This window comes from Populus nigra, chromosome 1 (genome assembly GCF_951802175.1).
Source record: "Populus nigra chromosome 1, ddPopNigr1.1, whole genome shotgun sequence".
NCBI lineage: Eukaryota > Viridiplantae > Streptophyta > Magnoliopsida > Malpighiales > Salicaceae > Populus > Populus nigra.
The window spans coordinates 35975704-35991749 of NC_084852.1; the positions used below are offsets into that span (position 1 = coordinate 35975704).

A 16046-nucleotide genomic window follows, 5' to 3' on the forward strand; every position below is an offset into this window, starting at 1 on the left:
GATGTGTGCCTCGCACGCATCAACCGCTTTCTAGTGGCACGTACGACTGGCTCTACTGATTGTAACTGTGATTTTGCTGCATCATTTTATTCGTCTCAGCTTTTTTTTTTTCCCTTTAGGTGGCGCATGTATGATATTTTGGCGTCGTTTGACTCGAAATTGCTTTTATTTTCTTTCTTAATTTTCCTTCTCATTCTTCCTCCGGTTGTGTGATGTCCATGCAAAAAATCATATCAGCCTTTTTATTTGTTTTTTTCTTTTAATTTAATTATTCTTCTCTTATTTGTAATTGTTTTATTTACATTGATTATTTCTAACAAGACTTTGTTTTTTTTTCCATTCTTGATCATTTGATTTTTGTGATTCGTTTTCAAATTCGGTTCCATTTTTTTAATTATTATTTATTTTATTTTGAATTATTTTATTGAATAATGTTTTTTTTTCAATTCCATCCCTACGCATTTATTTTTATTTAATACTGGTCATACTCTTAGACTAATATTTAATCATTTTCCTATATGTGTAAACTGCAAGAGATGAGGGCTAAAAATCCCTCTTGATGTTATCCCCAAATTATCATTTAAGTCTCTTTTATTTTAATTTGTTCAGTTGAAACCAAATTATTCAATTGCTAGCAATTAAACCTATTGATGATCTGTTAATTAACTTTTCTGAAATGACATTTAAATATATAATTTTTTTCTGACGATGTGGTTCTCCAGTTAAGCGAGTCTTGCTTCAAAGATTTCTTCCTAAAACCCTTATCCTTTTGCTTCGATGGCACTAAAATTATTAATTTTTATGTTTTAAAAATATTTTAAAAAAAAATTAATTTTTTTTATTTTAAATTAATATTTTTAGATATTTTTAGATTATTATGATATACTAATATCAAAAATAATTTTTTAAAAATAAAAAAATATTATTTTAATATATTTTTAAATAAAAATATTTTAAAAAATAATTATAATTATAAAAAGCTTGCCACGAGGACTTAATTGATGAATTTGAGAATTTATTATGTATTATTGTTATTATTATTATTATTATCAGCAAAACAAACATTCTACGTGCATACTTTGCTTGCTAAAACAAAAGAGGCATGAAATGCGTCGCGTCAGCAAAAAGCAAAAAACGCGTTCTTGGGAAACAACAAATCTAGAGAGAGAGAAAAAAATATGAACAAATATGTTTGGAGCAAGAAAATAAAAGCAAAAAAGACACACACACAGTTGGTATAAAAAGTCAACAGTCAATACTCAAATACCAATCCCTTCTTATCCACTATCTCCCCAACACTTGCCCCCTCCTGACTATAATTTGAGGGCATTCTTGAACTTTTCAATTTTCAGTTTTTTTCGCTCATCGAACCTTTTTTTTTTTTTAGTTCCTTATCATAACAAATTAACAATACACACACACATGCACATCATTAACCCTATGTCCCTGTCAATACACGCACAAATTTATTTATTTATTTCCAATTCCAGGTGCTCTTAGATTTTTCATTTGTTAGCATTTTTATGCTTCTTCCCTCATGTCATTAAATGGAGCAGCTTGTTTATATATATACAAGAAAGAGGAGAGGAAGCAATACATGGTGATGACGATGACGATGACGATGACGATGACGATGACGGTGATAATTTAGCAGCTTCATACAAAAATTTGATTGCTTCTTTAGAGAATCCCTATCTAGGTAGACAGCCAGGCTTTTTTATTGCAAATCCGCACCTACCCCGTTTGTCACGGATTGATTTGACTACGTGTCATAAATCTCTTGGAGAACAAGATCTTATGCTGTTGTTGTTAATTGTCTTTTCAAGGTAATAAAATTAAAGTTTGTATTTTTTTTTCACGGTATTGTGTTGTATCATTCAATCAGACCTTTTCCTTTCTCTATCTCTGTAAGGAAAGATTAGAGACAGATTGATGCTCCTTTTGTTTTGGGTGTTGGATTTGATCAATTTAGTTGTAAAGCTGGTGGCGGTGTTTTGAAAAGAAGAAGTTTTTTATGTGAATTCTACTGGTTGAGATCGCGTTGCATGGCCTTTCGCTGTTTTGAGCTTCTGGGTATTTTTAGTTTAGTGTATTTTTGTGAGTGGTAAGTTGTTTCTTGAACTGGGTTAGGTTATCATAGGTGTGTTGAGGTCAGTTCTGGGTCAAGGAGTGATAAAGAGGTTGAAGGTGCATGCTTGAGGTTATTGGAGGTGGGATGGTATCTTTCAATTTTGGATCGATTAGGGTATTTTCGTGATTGTCTGCTTACTGATGAAATGAATAATTGGTGTTAGATAGTGGGGGAGATTTTGATTTCTTGATTGCGATGTTTGTATCTCTTGATTCGAGATGAAAATTTTTGGATATTGTTAGTTGGTTAAGAGTGGCAAATGAATATAGCATAATGAACGGGGCAGTAAGGATTGGTTTTAGATGAAACCTTCCGGCAAGACGTTTTCTGAGCTAATTTGCCTTTTGAAATCCTGGATCCCTTGGCGCTCTGAGCCAGCTAGCGTGTCAAGGGATTTTTGGATGCCCGATCAGAGTTGTAGGGTATGCTACGAGTGTGATTCTCAATTTACAATATTTAACCGCAGACATCATTGTCGACTTTGTGGCCGAGTTTTCTGTGCCAAGTGTACAACCAACTCAGTTCCTGTTCCATCAAGTGATCAGAGGACTGTTCAGGAAGACTTGGAGAAGATTCGGGTATGTAATTATTGTTCCAAGCAATGGCAGCAAGGTTTAGCTACTTTTGATAATGGAATACAGATTCCCAGCCTAGATCTTAGTAGTTCACCTTCTGCAGCAAGTTTTATCAGCACTAGATCTTGTGGCACAGCTAACAGTAGTAGCATAACCGGTGGTTCATTGCCATACATGGTTCGGCCTAATCGGCAAGCTCAGCATAGTTCACGTCTCAGCCCTCCTCAAGCAACAGAAATGGAGACCAGTTCTGATAAGCAAGGGGAAGTGGAATCGGCTAGGTGCAAAGACCCTGTTGCTGACATTGAATATAGATCTCCAGACGGATATGCATTTTCGGTGAACAGGTATGATGATGGTCTTCTTTTAGCACTAAATATACAGTTATTATTTGGTGCATGCATCAGAAATGTAAAGAAATGTAACAATCTAATATGCTTTTTTTCAAGGCATTGAGGTTGAATAAATTGATATGCCATTTATTAGCCAGAGAGAGTGGTTCTTTTTTAGAGTATAGCGATTAGCTAATTCCTTTATGATCATCCACTGTTACTCGTTGCTGTCTAGGTTTGTTTACATATGTTTACCATGTAAACGCTTCTCAAACCAAAAGAATTCACTCTTTATTCTCCTCATAATAAAAGATCCTTAGCTCCCATGGAAGCAACCTAGGTTTGTTGAGATATGTGTGTGTGCAATGGCCCCTCGAGCCAAAAGGATTAACCTTTTGCACTCAAAGATAAAAGGATCTTTTGCTTATGTATAAAGTTTAGCATGCCAAAATCAGCCCCCTCGGCAGAAGATTGAGTCCTAGATTTGTCTCTGCTTACAAGCCTGGTAATATTTGGAATTTGTAGCTCCACCATGTAGAAGATGTTAGTTTTCATGCATAGCTATTAATTATTAAATCCTTGGTTCTGTTTTAGTGCCAGAAGTGATGACGACGACGACGAGTATGGTGCATATCGATCTGATTCTGAAACGAGGCATTCTCCTCAAGTCAATGATTACTATCGTCAAGTTGAGTTTGATGACATGAGTAATGACGGTGGATCTCACAAGGCTCATCTTGATGGAGAAACTATTGAACCAAAAAGTTCAAGCAGTTCTCCAATAAGGCACAGTTTTGGTCCACAGAATTTGGAAGGAATGCCACAGCTAAGGAAAATGGATGAACGAGAGATGGATGATGAATGTGAAGTACCATCCTCTATGTATACTGGAGAAGATGGTAACACTGAACCTGTGGATTTTGAGAACAGTGGAGTGCTTTGGCTCCCCCCCGAGCCAGAAGATGAAGAAGATGAGAGGGAAGTTGGTTTATTTGAAGATGATGATGACGATAGGGATGCTGCAGGAGAGTGGGGATATTTACAGGCATCTGGAAGTTTCAGAAGTGGAGAATTTCATAACAGGGATAGGACAAGCGAGGAGCACAAGAAGGTCATGAAGAATGTGGTTGATGGGCATTTTAGGGCTTTGGTATCTCAGCTATTACAGGTTGAGAATGTTCCTGTGGGAGATGAAAATGATAAAGAGAGCTGGTTGGAGATCATCACATCTTTGTCATGGGAGGCTGCTACTTTATTAAAGCCAGATATGAGCAAAGGTGGAGGAATGGATCCTGGTGGATATGTGAAAGTAAAATGCATTGCTTCTGGACGCTGCTGTGAGAGGTAATCGCTACCTTGATTTACACTTCCCATGGATAGGCTGCCCTGTTCCACTTTTTTTTAAGATACTACTCAATATGGATTTCTCACTCCATGGATAATCAAGGTGAAAGGTTGTGAAGCTATATCATAAATAACATTAACTAACTTGCATATTTTAAGTTTGTATAACTCCATCAGGAAAGGTATTTGCTTTTAAAAGTGAATTTATTTTTTGCTACACTTCTTGTTGCTGTTTCTATAAGTTTATTTTTACCTGCTTTGATTTTGATTTATCTTCTAGTATGGTGGTCAAAGGTGTTGTTTGTAAGAAAAATGTTGCTCATCGTCGAATGACTTCAAAAATAGAGAAACCTCGATTATTGATCCTTGGAGGGGCTCTTGAGTACCAGCGAGTTTCTAAGCAGCTGTCATGTTTTGATACTCTATTACAGCAGGTTCTGATTTCTAGACACTTGTCTCAACCCTTTATGCTTTAGTTTCTTCCTCATTGCTCTCAATGTACCAGAGCAATTATGTGTTTTTGCTTGAACTTTTTTTTCCTTTTCGGTTTCTTATGAGTTGTCTCATTATCTAGGAAATGGACCATTTGAAGATGGCAGTGGCAAAGATAGATGCACACAACCCTGATGTCCTTTTAGTGGAGAATTCAGTTTCAAGACATGCACAGGAATACCTTCTTGCTAAAGACATATCTCTTGTTCTGAATATCAAGAGGCCACTTTTAGAACGTATAGCCCGCTGCACAGGTGCTCAAATAGTCCCTTCAATTGATCATCTATCTTCCCCAAAGTTGGGGTACTGTGAAAAGTTCCATGTGGAGAGGTTTTTGGAAGATCTTGGTACTGCTGGGCATGGTGGGAAAAAACTGGTGAAGACATTAATGTATTTTGAAGGCTGCCCAAAGCCATTGGGTTTTACTGTAAGTCCCTGAAACTTGAGTCATTTTAGAACAAGTTGCCGAGGTTAAAGGTTAAAAGTTTTGATGGACACTTGATCAGGTTTCTGAATTGCATTGTTTTTGGCCAATCGATGCTTTATCTACTCTGGTGATTTTACACATTGTAACGAAGTTGAAAACATTTTCTGAGTTATTGTTCAGGAAATAATCCTGGTTGGACTATGGAATGGTTGGTGGTCCCAGCTGCATGCACCTATGCAATTGTGTAGCTAGTAGCTTTGCCATTGATATATTCGTCCTTTGACTTTGCAGGCTACTTTCAATTTGATTGCTGGGCCTACTACTAATTTGTATTTATCTCTTTAATTTCTATTATCTCAGATTTTACTTAGAGGTGCTAATGGGGATGAGTTGAAGAAAGTGAAACACGTGGTCCAATATGGTGTTTTTGCAGCATATCACTTGGCTTTGGAGACATCTTTTCTTGCTGATGAAGGAGCATCTCTGCCAGAACTCCCGTTGAACACTCCAATAACCGTTGCACTTCCAGATAAACCATCAAGCATTGAGAGATCAATATCAACTGTACCTGGTTTCACTATTGCTGCCAATGAAAAACCTCAAGGACTGCAATCTAGCAATGAACCACAAAGATCCTATAGCGCCCCTACTGCAAGTCTGGTCTCAACCATCATTGGTTCTTCTGTTGACAATGTACCTGCAGCAGATTGTCCCAGCTCTCAATCCTCAGAATCCACTTCATCTCGCTTCAATTCAACTGAATTTCTTTCTGCCGTTCCTTATACTGAGAAAGCTGTATCAGGTTCTTACCACGCATTTGTGGAAAAAACCAAAATGGTTTCTGGAGCTTCTCTGGTTGCTGAAATTGCTGCGGCTGATCATCTTACTGCTAGTGGCTTTGGGTCTTCAGATGGTGTTGCAATGAACTCTTCCCTGAACAATTTCAATGAAATCATCACAACTCAGCCACACAGTTCAGAGGTATCATCTGCTCAACAAGATTCTAGAAGGAATCTTGAGGAGCCAGAACCTTTAAAAGAAGAGTTTCCTCCATCACCTTCAGATCATCTGAGCATTTTGGTTTCCTTGTCTTCCCGGTGTGTGTGGAAGGGGACAGTCTGTGAGAGGTCCCATCTCTTCCGCATTAAATACTATGGAAGCTTTGACAAACCTTTGGGTCGGTTTTTGCGAGACCATTTATTTGATCAGGTAAAATCTTTTTTCTCAAATTTGTTATATCTTGTAGAAATTTGGTCATTACTATATCTGTTATACTCGCAGAGTTACAGCTGCCGTTCTTGTGAGATGCCATCAGAAGCACATGTTCATTGTTATACTCACAGGCAAGGAACCCTTACTATATCTGTTAAGAAGCTACCTGAAATACTGTTACCAGGTGAACGGGATGGGAAAATTTGGATGTGGCACAGATGTTTGAGGTGTCCACGTATCAATGGTTTTCCTCCAGCTACTCGGAGAGTAGTAATGTCAGATGCTGCTTGGGGTTTATCTTTTGGGAAATTTTTGGAGCTTAGTTTTTCAAATCATGCAGCTGCAAGCAGGGTGGCAAGCTGTGGTCATTCTCTTCACAGGGATTGTCTTCGTTTCTATGGGTAATTTTGTTATTCTCTTCATCATGTTATGCTGTAAATTATCATACAAATTCATTATTATCTACAGTCACTACATCTTGTGAAAATATATAATAATGGCATTTCTGCTGGATTTAATCTTGACAATTGTTTTATAAACATTATGGAACCAAGATGTCAGTCAGGACCATGTTGGGTTATCTCTGCTAAAACACCTCTTTCTTCAATGTTCTTGTATATTTACTGAATGTTTCTAGTTATATAATTTTTAAGCTTGTGTGTCCATTTGACAATCTATAGCAGGAGAAAAATCCTTTTCATAAACAAGTCCTCTCACTCTAAAACTGTCTTTACACGTGCAGTTTCGGGCAAATGGTTGCCTGCTTTCGATATGCGTCAATTAATGTTCTCTCTGTATACCTTCCTCCCTCGAGAGTTGATTTCAGCTTTGAGAATCAAGAGTGGATGCAGAAAGAAACAGATGAGGTGCAGTGATCCCCATTTTGGACTTTTCATTATCTTACACCTTTATATGGGTGATTACATTGTCTGATTATAACAGGTGGTCAATCGGGCAGAACTTCTACTTTCTGAAGTACTCAATGCTCTTAGTCAAATCTCAGAGAAACGATGTAAGATTGAGCAACTTAACAGTGGCATGAAACTACCTGAATTGAGACGCCAGATAGCAGAACTTGAATTGATGTTGCAAAAGGAGATGGCAGAATTTGAGGTGAGGTTTACTATACCTTTTGATTTTCTAGTCTTTAGTTACACAAGCATCATAGGTGAGCCATTTCTGTAGTGAACACTTGTGCATGTGAATAGGGACTCTTTAAAGTAATATTATGTTCAAAATCTTCCCTAATTCTGCTACTTTCTGAATGTTAACCATCTTTAACACCCCCACCCCCACTAAAACTTCGCTTAAATTTACTTTCAACTCATAGAATGTGAATGTTGTCATGTTTATTAACAGAATCACAATCATGGAAAATTAACAATTCACTATACACAAAATGCTCTGTCATTTAGTCAAAATGTTTGTAAAAATTGAAGTATTCATAGCTTTATTTATTAAGTTCACATCTATGTAACTATGGAAAGCATCTTCTGACTTCTATAAAGTTCCCTTAGAAATCTGTTTTTCCTCACAATTATTTTCATCAATATTTGTTTTTGTTTAAAAAAGTGCATATAGTTGAAACAAATATCAAATCTGTTGCATCCTTGTGGTTTCTATGATTTCTCAGAAATCTTTCTTAAAAGTTTTTGTGTGAATTTGTTATATAAAAATACTTATAGTTTAAATCGTTCTCATTGCTGTTCAGGAGTCGCTCCACAAAGTCTTGAGCAGGGAAGTGAAAAACGGGCAACCTGTTATTGACATTCTTGAGATCAACAGACTGCGGAGGCAGTTACTCTTCCAGTCTTACATGTGGGACAACCGTCTGATTTATGCAGCCAGTTTAGATAACAGCTTCCATGATGATTCAAACAGCTCAACCTCAGGATATGAGGAGAAACTGCTGGAGCCAGATAATAGTGATAGGCTCGTTGAGGAAAACATGGGACACAGGCCAGGAAACGGTTTCAGTAGCTGTGACTTTCCTTCTGTTGATGCCAAGCTGCTTAAGGGCTCTGACCAGCAAGGAGGCTTTGGTAGCAACACAAACCTATCTGACAAGGTTGATCAAGAAATGGATGTGTGTCTAGGCCCCGGTCATGGAAAAGAAGGCCATGCTAATCTTTGCACTACCATGTCTGCCCATGATCTATCTGACATTAAGGAATCTGGTGGAAATTTTTTTAGGACCCTTTCTGATGGACAGGTTCCTATCATGGCAAATCTATCGGATACCCTTGATGCTGCATGGACTGGTGAGAATCACCCTGGAGTTGGGACACTAAAGGACGATAACAATAGGCTTTCTGATTCAGCTATGGAAGAATCTTCAACCACTGCTGTGGGATTGGAGGGGGTAGATTTGGAGGGCCGTGCCAAAGACCAAGATGGATCCAAAGTGTGCTATTCTCCTTCACCTGTGTTGTCTGCTAAGGACCCTGATAACATGGAAGATTATATGAGCTGGCTAAGGATGCCATTTTTGAATTTCTATCGTTCATTGAACAAGAATTTTCTAACAAGCTCTGAGAAGCTTGGTACTCTGGGTGAGTATAACCCTGTCTATGTTTCATCCTTCAGGAGTTTGGAACTCCAAGGTGGGGCTAGGCTACTTCTGCCTGTGGGTGTGAACGACACGGTCATTCCTGTGTATGATGATGAACCCACGAGTCTGATATCTTATGCTTTAGCATCACCAGAATATCATGCCCAACTAACTGATGAGGGGGAAAGAATAAAAGACACTGGAGAATCCAGTTCTTTCTCAAGTTTGTCTGAATCATTCCACTCTCTCGAAGAAGTAAGCTTTGATTTGTATAAAAGTTTTGGATCTACAGATGAGAGCATCTTATCCATGTCTGGATCACGTAGCTCTTTGATTTTGGACCCACTCTCCTACACGAAGGCTATGCATGTCAAAGTTTCTTTTGGAGATGACAGCCCAGATGGTAAGGCAAGATATTCTGTGACTTGTTACTATGCTAAGCGGTTTGAAACCTTGAGGAGGATATGCTGCCCATCTGAACTTGATTTTGTAAGGTCTCTTAGTCGTTGTAAGAAGTGGGGAGCTCAAGGTGGCAAGAGCAATGTCTTCTTTGCAAAAACCTTGGACGATCGTTTTATCATCAAACAAGTCACAAAAACAGAATTGGAGTCGTTTATAAAATTTGCCCCTGCTTACTTCAAGTACCTCTCTGAATCAATTAGCTCAAGAAGTCCAACATGCCTGGCAAAGATTTTGGGAATTTACCAGGTGCTTATTCTTGAAACCTTAAATGAAAAGTAGGCAAAATTATCATAGTTATTTAGTTTGACTGACGTCTTGCCTGGTTCACCAGTCAATTGAAACTTTGTTTGACTGTCTGTACCTTATGCCAAATACGTAAGTAATCTTATGGGTGACCACAAAAGTTTGTGAACACCTGGCTATCAGTATCTGCCAAGTTTCTGCTTCTGCCAGCTGGTTGGTGCAAGTGGAGCTTTAGAAATTTTTAAAAAGCTCTTGATTTTTAAAATTAAAATGCTCATACAATCTGATCGGCGGTCTTGTATGAAAATAGTTGTAAGAAAAATTTGAGGATGCTAGACCGTCACTTTTGCAGCCAATGAAGGAGATTTTGTATTAAAAACTTCATGCAGGGCATTGAATATGTTCCTGGCAACTTATTGCTTTGTTTTTTTCTTTCTTGTTGAAAGGTTACATCGAAGAATCTGAAAGGTGGGAAAGAAACGAAGATGGATGTTCTAGTTATGGAGAACCTTCTATATAGGAGGAAAGTGACCCGCCTTTATGATCTTAAAGGATCTTCCAGGTCACGGTATAATCCTGATTCTAGTGGGAGCAACAAGGTTCTGCTGGATCAGAACTTGATTGAAGCAATGCCAACCTCTCCCATTTTTGTGGGAAACAAGTCAAAGCGGCTGCTGGAGAGAGCTGTTTGGAATGATACTTCTTTTCTTGCAGTAAGTTCTAAATCTGTTTCTTTCTTTCTTTCCATTTATTTTATTTACTTTTATTATTTTTCATCAAAAGTGTCTAGTTGCTGTGGTTATTTAGCATTTGAAGATGAATATGTCTTCGTTGTCGGCTTTTAATTTGTCATGGTTATAAATATGCAGTCTATTGATGTAATGGATTACTCATTATTGGTTGGGGTTGATGAGGAGAAGCATGAGTTGGCTCTTGGGATAATTGATTTCATGAGGCAGTATACATGGGACAAACATTTGGAAACATGGGTTAAGGCTTCAGGCATACTTGGTGGGCCAAAGAATGAATCTCCAACTGTTATTTCTCCGAAGCAATATAAGAAAAGGTTTAGGAAAGCGATGACTACCTATTTTCTAATGGTCCCAGATCAATGGTCCCCTCCCTCTATCATTCCAAGTAAATCCCAGTCTGATTTGGGCGAAGAGAATACACAAGGTGCGGCTTCAGTTGACTGATATTTCGGGTCTGCGTTCATGCACATTTAAACTTGAATTTTTGGAACATTCCTCCAACAGTTTTTCTCTCATTCTTGATATTTCATTTCATTTTTTTTTTATCTTTTTCTATAGAATTTACTTTTGTAACTTTAGTTAAGAAGAGAAGCTCATAATTATTAGTTAGGAGATGCAGAACAAGGCTGTCAAAGCCATGAGATTCAGTCGAGGGTATATAATATTGGATGTCCTTCCCTGAAATCTTTGTACAAAAAAAAAAAGAAAAAAGAAAAAAAAAAGAAGCATTGCAACATGTACATGTATCAAAAGTGAATATTATGTCTTATGTTTTAGTGCTGATTTTGATATCCATTCCCTAAATCATTTGATCTCTTCCCCAACTGCTTCTTTCCCTCGGAAGGACATACTATAGCCTGGTACTTTGTAAGGACTAAGAGTAAAGTAGATGAGATAAAGGACACGTTCAAAATGTAGCAGTTGATTTGGTGGTAGCATGTCTGTGTAGCATTGTTTGGCATTCTGATCTCTGTAAATCGAGATGCCATTTTTCGTTTTTGTGGCATAATGAACCTTGGATTACTTTGCTGAAACAAGTGCCCAATGAATGTGTTGCAAATTGACTTTGGGGGTAGAATTACTTGGTCAAACGAGCTTTGTATTAGAGTAAAACTTGCAGCCAGTTGGTAATTGCTTGTCAAACATGATATGCAGATTCACATTTTCATCTTTCCACCTTGTTACTAGCATATTCAAATCTCTTTGTAGACGCTCTGATGCATAATATATTCGAAAATATTCAAACTGTTTGATTTCTAGCACAAGAATATCATGTCCTGTGTTCTGCAAGGTGCGTTTCCTGCGCTTCATTTTTGTCAAATTCTCTCCTTACTGATTGCATCCGAGGTAAAATATGATGGCGTTTGCAAATGATTGCGGGTGATTTTTCATAGGCCCAACCATTTCACCCATTTAGCTTTGAAACAGCATTAAGAATCAGTTTTAGAAAGCTGTCATTGTTGTTCTCTATTTGTGTCAAAAGGGGTGAGTGCGCACGCATATTCGCTTCAATGAAGAAAAAAAGCGCCAGCAGACGGGGAGAAAGTTGAAATATTGATCAGAGACTGGAAAAAATGAAAAATGAAATGCTTCAATACAGACGAGTGATTTTATGGTCACCATTTACATTCTGTGATTGGAAGAAAGGTGTTTTTTCCCCGTTATGCTGGGACTTATTTCAGATAACGTTGGTTAAACTTACAGGAGTTAGTTACTGATCAGTAGAATTTGTTAAAGCCATTCCGATTACAGTCCTCTTGCACAACAATAACACCATTTTCAGTGTTGTTAAACTCACCGCCATTGACAATCTGAAGCAATCTTTGTTGAAGAAGATTGATGATCTCAGCATCCCTGAAGTCAACCAAAGATTGAGAAATCTTTTTCAGGTATTGATTTCGGATCTTAACATTATGTTACATATTACAATAGAGGACTAAATTACAATATGCTACTTGGTTGAGAAAAATCAAACCTTGGATGGTATGATGAACATTGAAGCTGTTGGTGAAATCGAGGGCCTTCATCGAATCCTTCACAGATTATCTCCCCGCTTTCATCTCTATAACAAACTATGCCCTCGGCTCGATTCTCGAAAACCAGCTAGAAATTAAACAGAGAGTTATGTTTATTTATGTATCGCATCAAGAAACATGGAACAAGTGTACGAATATTTAATACCTTGGCTTTTAATGAGGATCTGACTGGAAGAGTAGGTGCTTTCTTGAGTGGAACATGACTACTATTCCGTTGAAGCATCAAAATCCTGCCTGCAGGTTTCATAACAGGTCCGGATTTTTGAACCAGGATGTGAGGAGAAGACAAGCATGGTACAGCCATTGATCATATGCCAGAAGAAGAGGAAGGAGGAGGAGTTTTGTTTGTTGTCTCAGGATCTGTGCCTGGCTCTGCAAGAACATGATAAGGTAGTTTTGATCGCCAGGTATTTGTAGGTCTAAAAGGATATAAAATTCAATTATTGTTAGGTTATGTCATGTCAGCATGCATTGTAGGGCCCGTAAAATACAGAGCTTACAAATGGGTCCCATGTTGCTTATCTTATACCTGTTCCTGAGATTGGTGAGCCCTTACTTGTCTTGTAGTTAGGTGATGCTTCCGTGTTTCTGATCCATTGGTTGGCGGGTCTATTCATTGTCACACATTAAATATGCTTAAGTATCGATGTATGTGCGCATCTTATCAATGATCATAGTTGTTTTCCTTTTTTGATCCAAGGCTGAACGTGGGTCGACCAGAGCAACATGGAAGGAAAGAAATTTACACAAGTGATTGATTCGAGTTCTTAAAGTTTTTTTATTTAACAATATATTAAATAATATTTTTAAAAATTTATATTTAATATTATCACATTAAAATAAATACGTTGTTACACAATTTTAACTATAAAATTTGTTTTTATCCTTTTAAAATACTAAAAAAATATAATTTTATAAATTCGATCTTAAAATATTTCTCGTATGTGTTTTTTTATGGCATAAATGATATGAACTCGCTGAACATATAATAACTTTTAATTATGCAATATACCCAGATAAATTTTACTATCACAGTCAACACTGATACGTATTAAACAGTGGTGATGGTTAAAGATTATAATTATATTCCGGTCATTCAGAAGCGGGGCCGCCTCCTCAGAATTCCAACGGTTGCTGAAAGGAAAAGGTAAAGCATACTCTGTCACGAGCTTAGCATCAATCAGACCTTTTCTTCAAATGGCAGCACCGTGTACCTATTCGTGGAAGAATTCTCCATCAATCAGTTTCAGATGTCCTCTGTGAGATGGCTATTTTATTCGAGTCAACAGTTAAGCTGGCGATCAACATTCATCGCAGGCTGTGGCATATAATTCAGAAAACAGAGTATAGCTACGGCTATAGATGCTTTTAACAGCGAAGATATCTTTTCTCTCTCCTACATCTAAAGTGCATTATTATTCTTTATCAACATCATTATAATCCAAGACGTTTGTATTTTATATTTTTTTTTAACAATTAAAATGTATAATTGTTCTTTATCAGCATGGCTTTGGATTAACATGGTTTTTAGATTCAAGTTATTTGAGTTAGCATAATTATCCTTTTTTTTAAATTTTATATAGATGTAAGATTCAAGTGTTTAAAATAATATTCTTTGAACTCTTAATATTTTTTTATATTTAAAAATAAATTGATATTAACTCCCTGCAGAGCGCAGACTAATATACTAATAAATATCTAAAACTACTACATATATAAAAAAATTATTAAACTAAAAAATGGGATTAAATTGGATTTTTTTACGACACCAAAACCAAATTGAAAATAAAGTTATAGGATCAAAAAGTAGACACCTAAAACTAAAGGGATAAAAATGTCAAGATAAAAAAATTTAGAGAGTAAATTAAACTTTTACAAGAACTACTAAATTAACATCTTTTCAATATTCATGGAAAAATATTAACGAGTTAGGCAACTAGCCACCACGTCAATTCATTTCTATTTATGTTTTTTTTTCATGTATTTTCACGAAAGATATTTTTTTTCATTACCAACATGATTTTATTAACAATAAAAAAAATAGATAGGTGTTTATAATTTTTTTTATATTGATTAGAAGGTGTTTTTGTATTAGAAATGGAGTTATTGAAGGTTTTCAAGATTTTTTTATATGAAAAACAAGATGAAACCTTGGTTTTCGGAGGTCTAAAAATCATGTTGTTAATAAAAAGAATATGATACATAAAAAAACATGAAAAAAACACAAAAATTAGAAATGAGAATTTTGACCAAAGATATACATTTTTTCTTCAAAATTTTAATTACTTGAATAGAAATGAATTCTTATATATAAACATAAATACCTAAAACTACATAGATTAAAAAAAAATATAAAACTAGAAAAAAGGATTAAATTGAACTTTTTTACAGTATATCAGGAACCTAATTGAAAATGAAGTTATAGGATCAAAATGTACATTTAGAACCCGTTTGGCTACGTGGTAGCGTCCATGTTTCTTGCGGTTTCATTTTGCAAGTTGTTTGGTTAATTAACAAACGCTTGTTACTGTTCATGGGTCCTATGATTTGCTGCGTTTGAAATGCAAGAAAAAAGGAAGGAGCTAGGAGCTGCTTCCTGCGCGTTAAAATAAAAGAATCGTGCTCTACTGTTTAGATGGATGCATGCCTCCACTGTTCACTGAACAGTTTTTTTTCCTCAAAAAATCAGTGCAGTTAATTAATTTTACTTGCACTGTTCACGTGAACGTGAACAACAATTTTTTTTTATTTTTTTCAAAAATTAGTTTAAGGTGAATTAAATTTATTCGTACTGTAATCTCAATTTTATTCCTGATAATATTTTACCTAATTTTGTAGTTCTTGTCGGATGAATTTTGTACGTAATGGAATTGTAGATAATTTAATAGAATAATAAAATTTTTTATATATAAAGTATGATTTATTTCATGATGTAATAGCAATAGTTAAATCCACAATATTTAAATTAAAAACCATAAATATTAATATATATTTTTTAAAATTATTTTATAATCTCAATTTCAAAAGCACTCTTAACTAAACACATTAAACTATTTTTTCTTCAACCTTAATTTCAATCACAATTTTAACCAAACACCTATTTTTTCAAACCAATCTCAACTAAAAGTACTTTTTATAAAACAATTTTTTTCAAACCACAACCACAACAGCTATCGCAATACCAAACACTCTTAAAACTAAATGGATAAAAATGTCAAAATAAAAAACTTTAGAAACTAAATTGAACTTTTACATAAACTTCAAGAACTAAATTAAAATCTTTTCAATAATCATGTTTAATACATGAGAAAAATAAAGTTTTAGAATTGAAACAAGAGTAAAAAGGATAAAAAGAAACATAAAAGATTTAGACAACAAATTGAACTTTTCTAAGAACTTCAAAAAAAAAATTTAAAATTTTGAAGTTTGCACTGCAATCTGCATTGTGTCGCGATGCAGTAAAAACAGCATCTGTATACTTAAAAGTTT

The 16046-nt window shown here is 35.8% G+C and overlaps 2 protein-coding genes across 5 annotated transcripts; one reads left to right on the top strand and one right to left on the bottom strand.

Moving 5' to 3' along the window:
• The first annotated feature begins 1426 nt into the window (after nucleotides 1-1426).
• Nucleotides 1427-11325, top strand: LOC133673031 (1-phosphatidylinositol-3-phosphate 5-kinase FAB1B-like). 4 transcript variants are annotated; one of them, XM_062093638.1, is made up of 12 exons: nucleotides 1428-1826; nucleotides 1918-3053; nucleotides 3633-4382; nucleotides 4663-4816; nucleotides 4957-5301; nucleotides 5662-6510; nucleotides 6583-6914; nucleotides 7256-7379; nucleotides 7456-7626; nucleotides 8225-9772; nucleotides 10216-10482; nucleotides 10639-11325. In XM_062093638.1, the coding sequence occupies exons 2-12, from the start codon at nucleotides 2434-2436 to the stop codon at nucleotides 10963-10965; spliced, it is 5487 nt and encodes a 1828-aa protein (XP_061949622.1). In that variant the 5' UTR covers nucleotides 1428-1826; nucleotides 1918-2433; the 3' UTR covers nucleotides 10966-11325. The 4 variants fall into 4 exon arrangements, with proteins under 4 accessions (XP_061949639.1, XP_061949622.1, XP_061949630.1 ...); XM_062093646.1 differs by having other exon boundaries at nucleotides 1973-3053; XM_062093655.1 differs by having other exon boundaries at nucleotides 1427-3053; nucleotides 3639-4382.
• A 771-nt stretch (nucleotides 11326-12096) lies between these two features.
• On the bottom strand, nucleotides 12097-12958 carry LOC133673050 (uncharacterized). Its single transcript, XM_062093668.1, has 3 exons — nucleotides 12703-12958; nucleotides 12497-12624; nucleotides 12097-12375 (listed from the first exon to the last, which is right to left on the bottom strand). Exons 1-3 carry the CDS (start codon nucleotides 12859-12861, stop codon nucleotides 12240-12242), a joined length of 423 nt encoding a protein of 140 aa, XP_061949652.1. The 5' UTR covers nucleotides 12862-12958; the 3' UTR covers nucleotides 12097-12239.
• Nucleotides 12959-16046: the final 3088 nt, after the last annotated feature.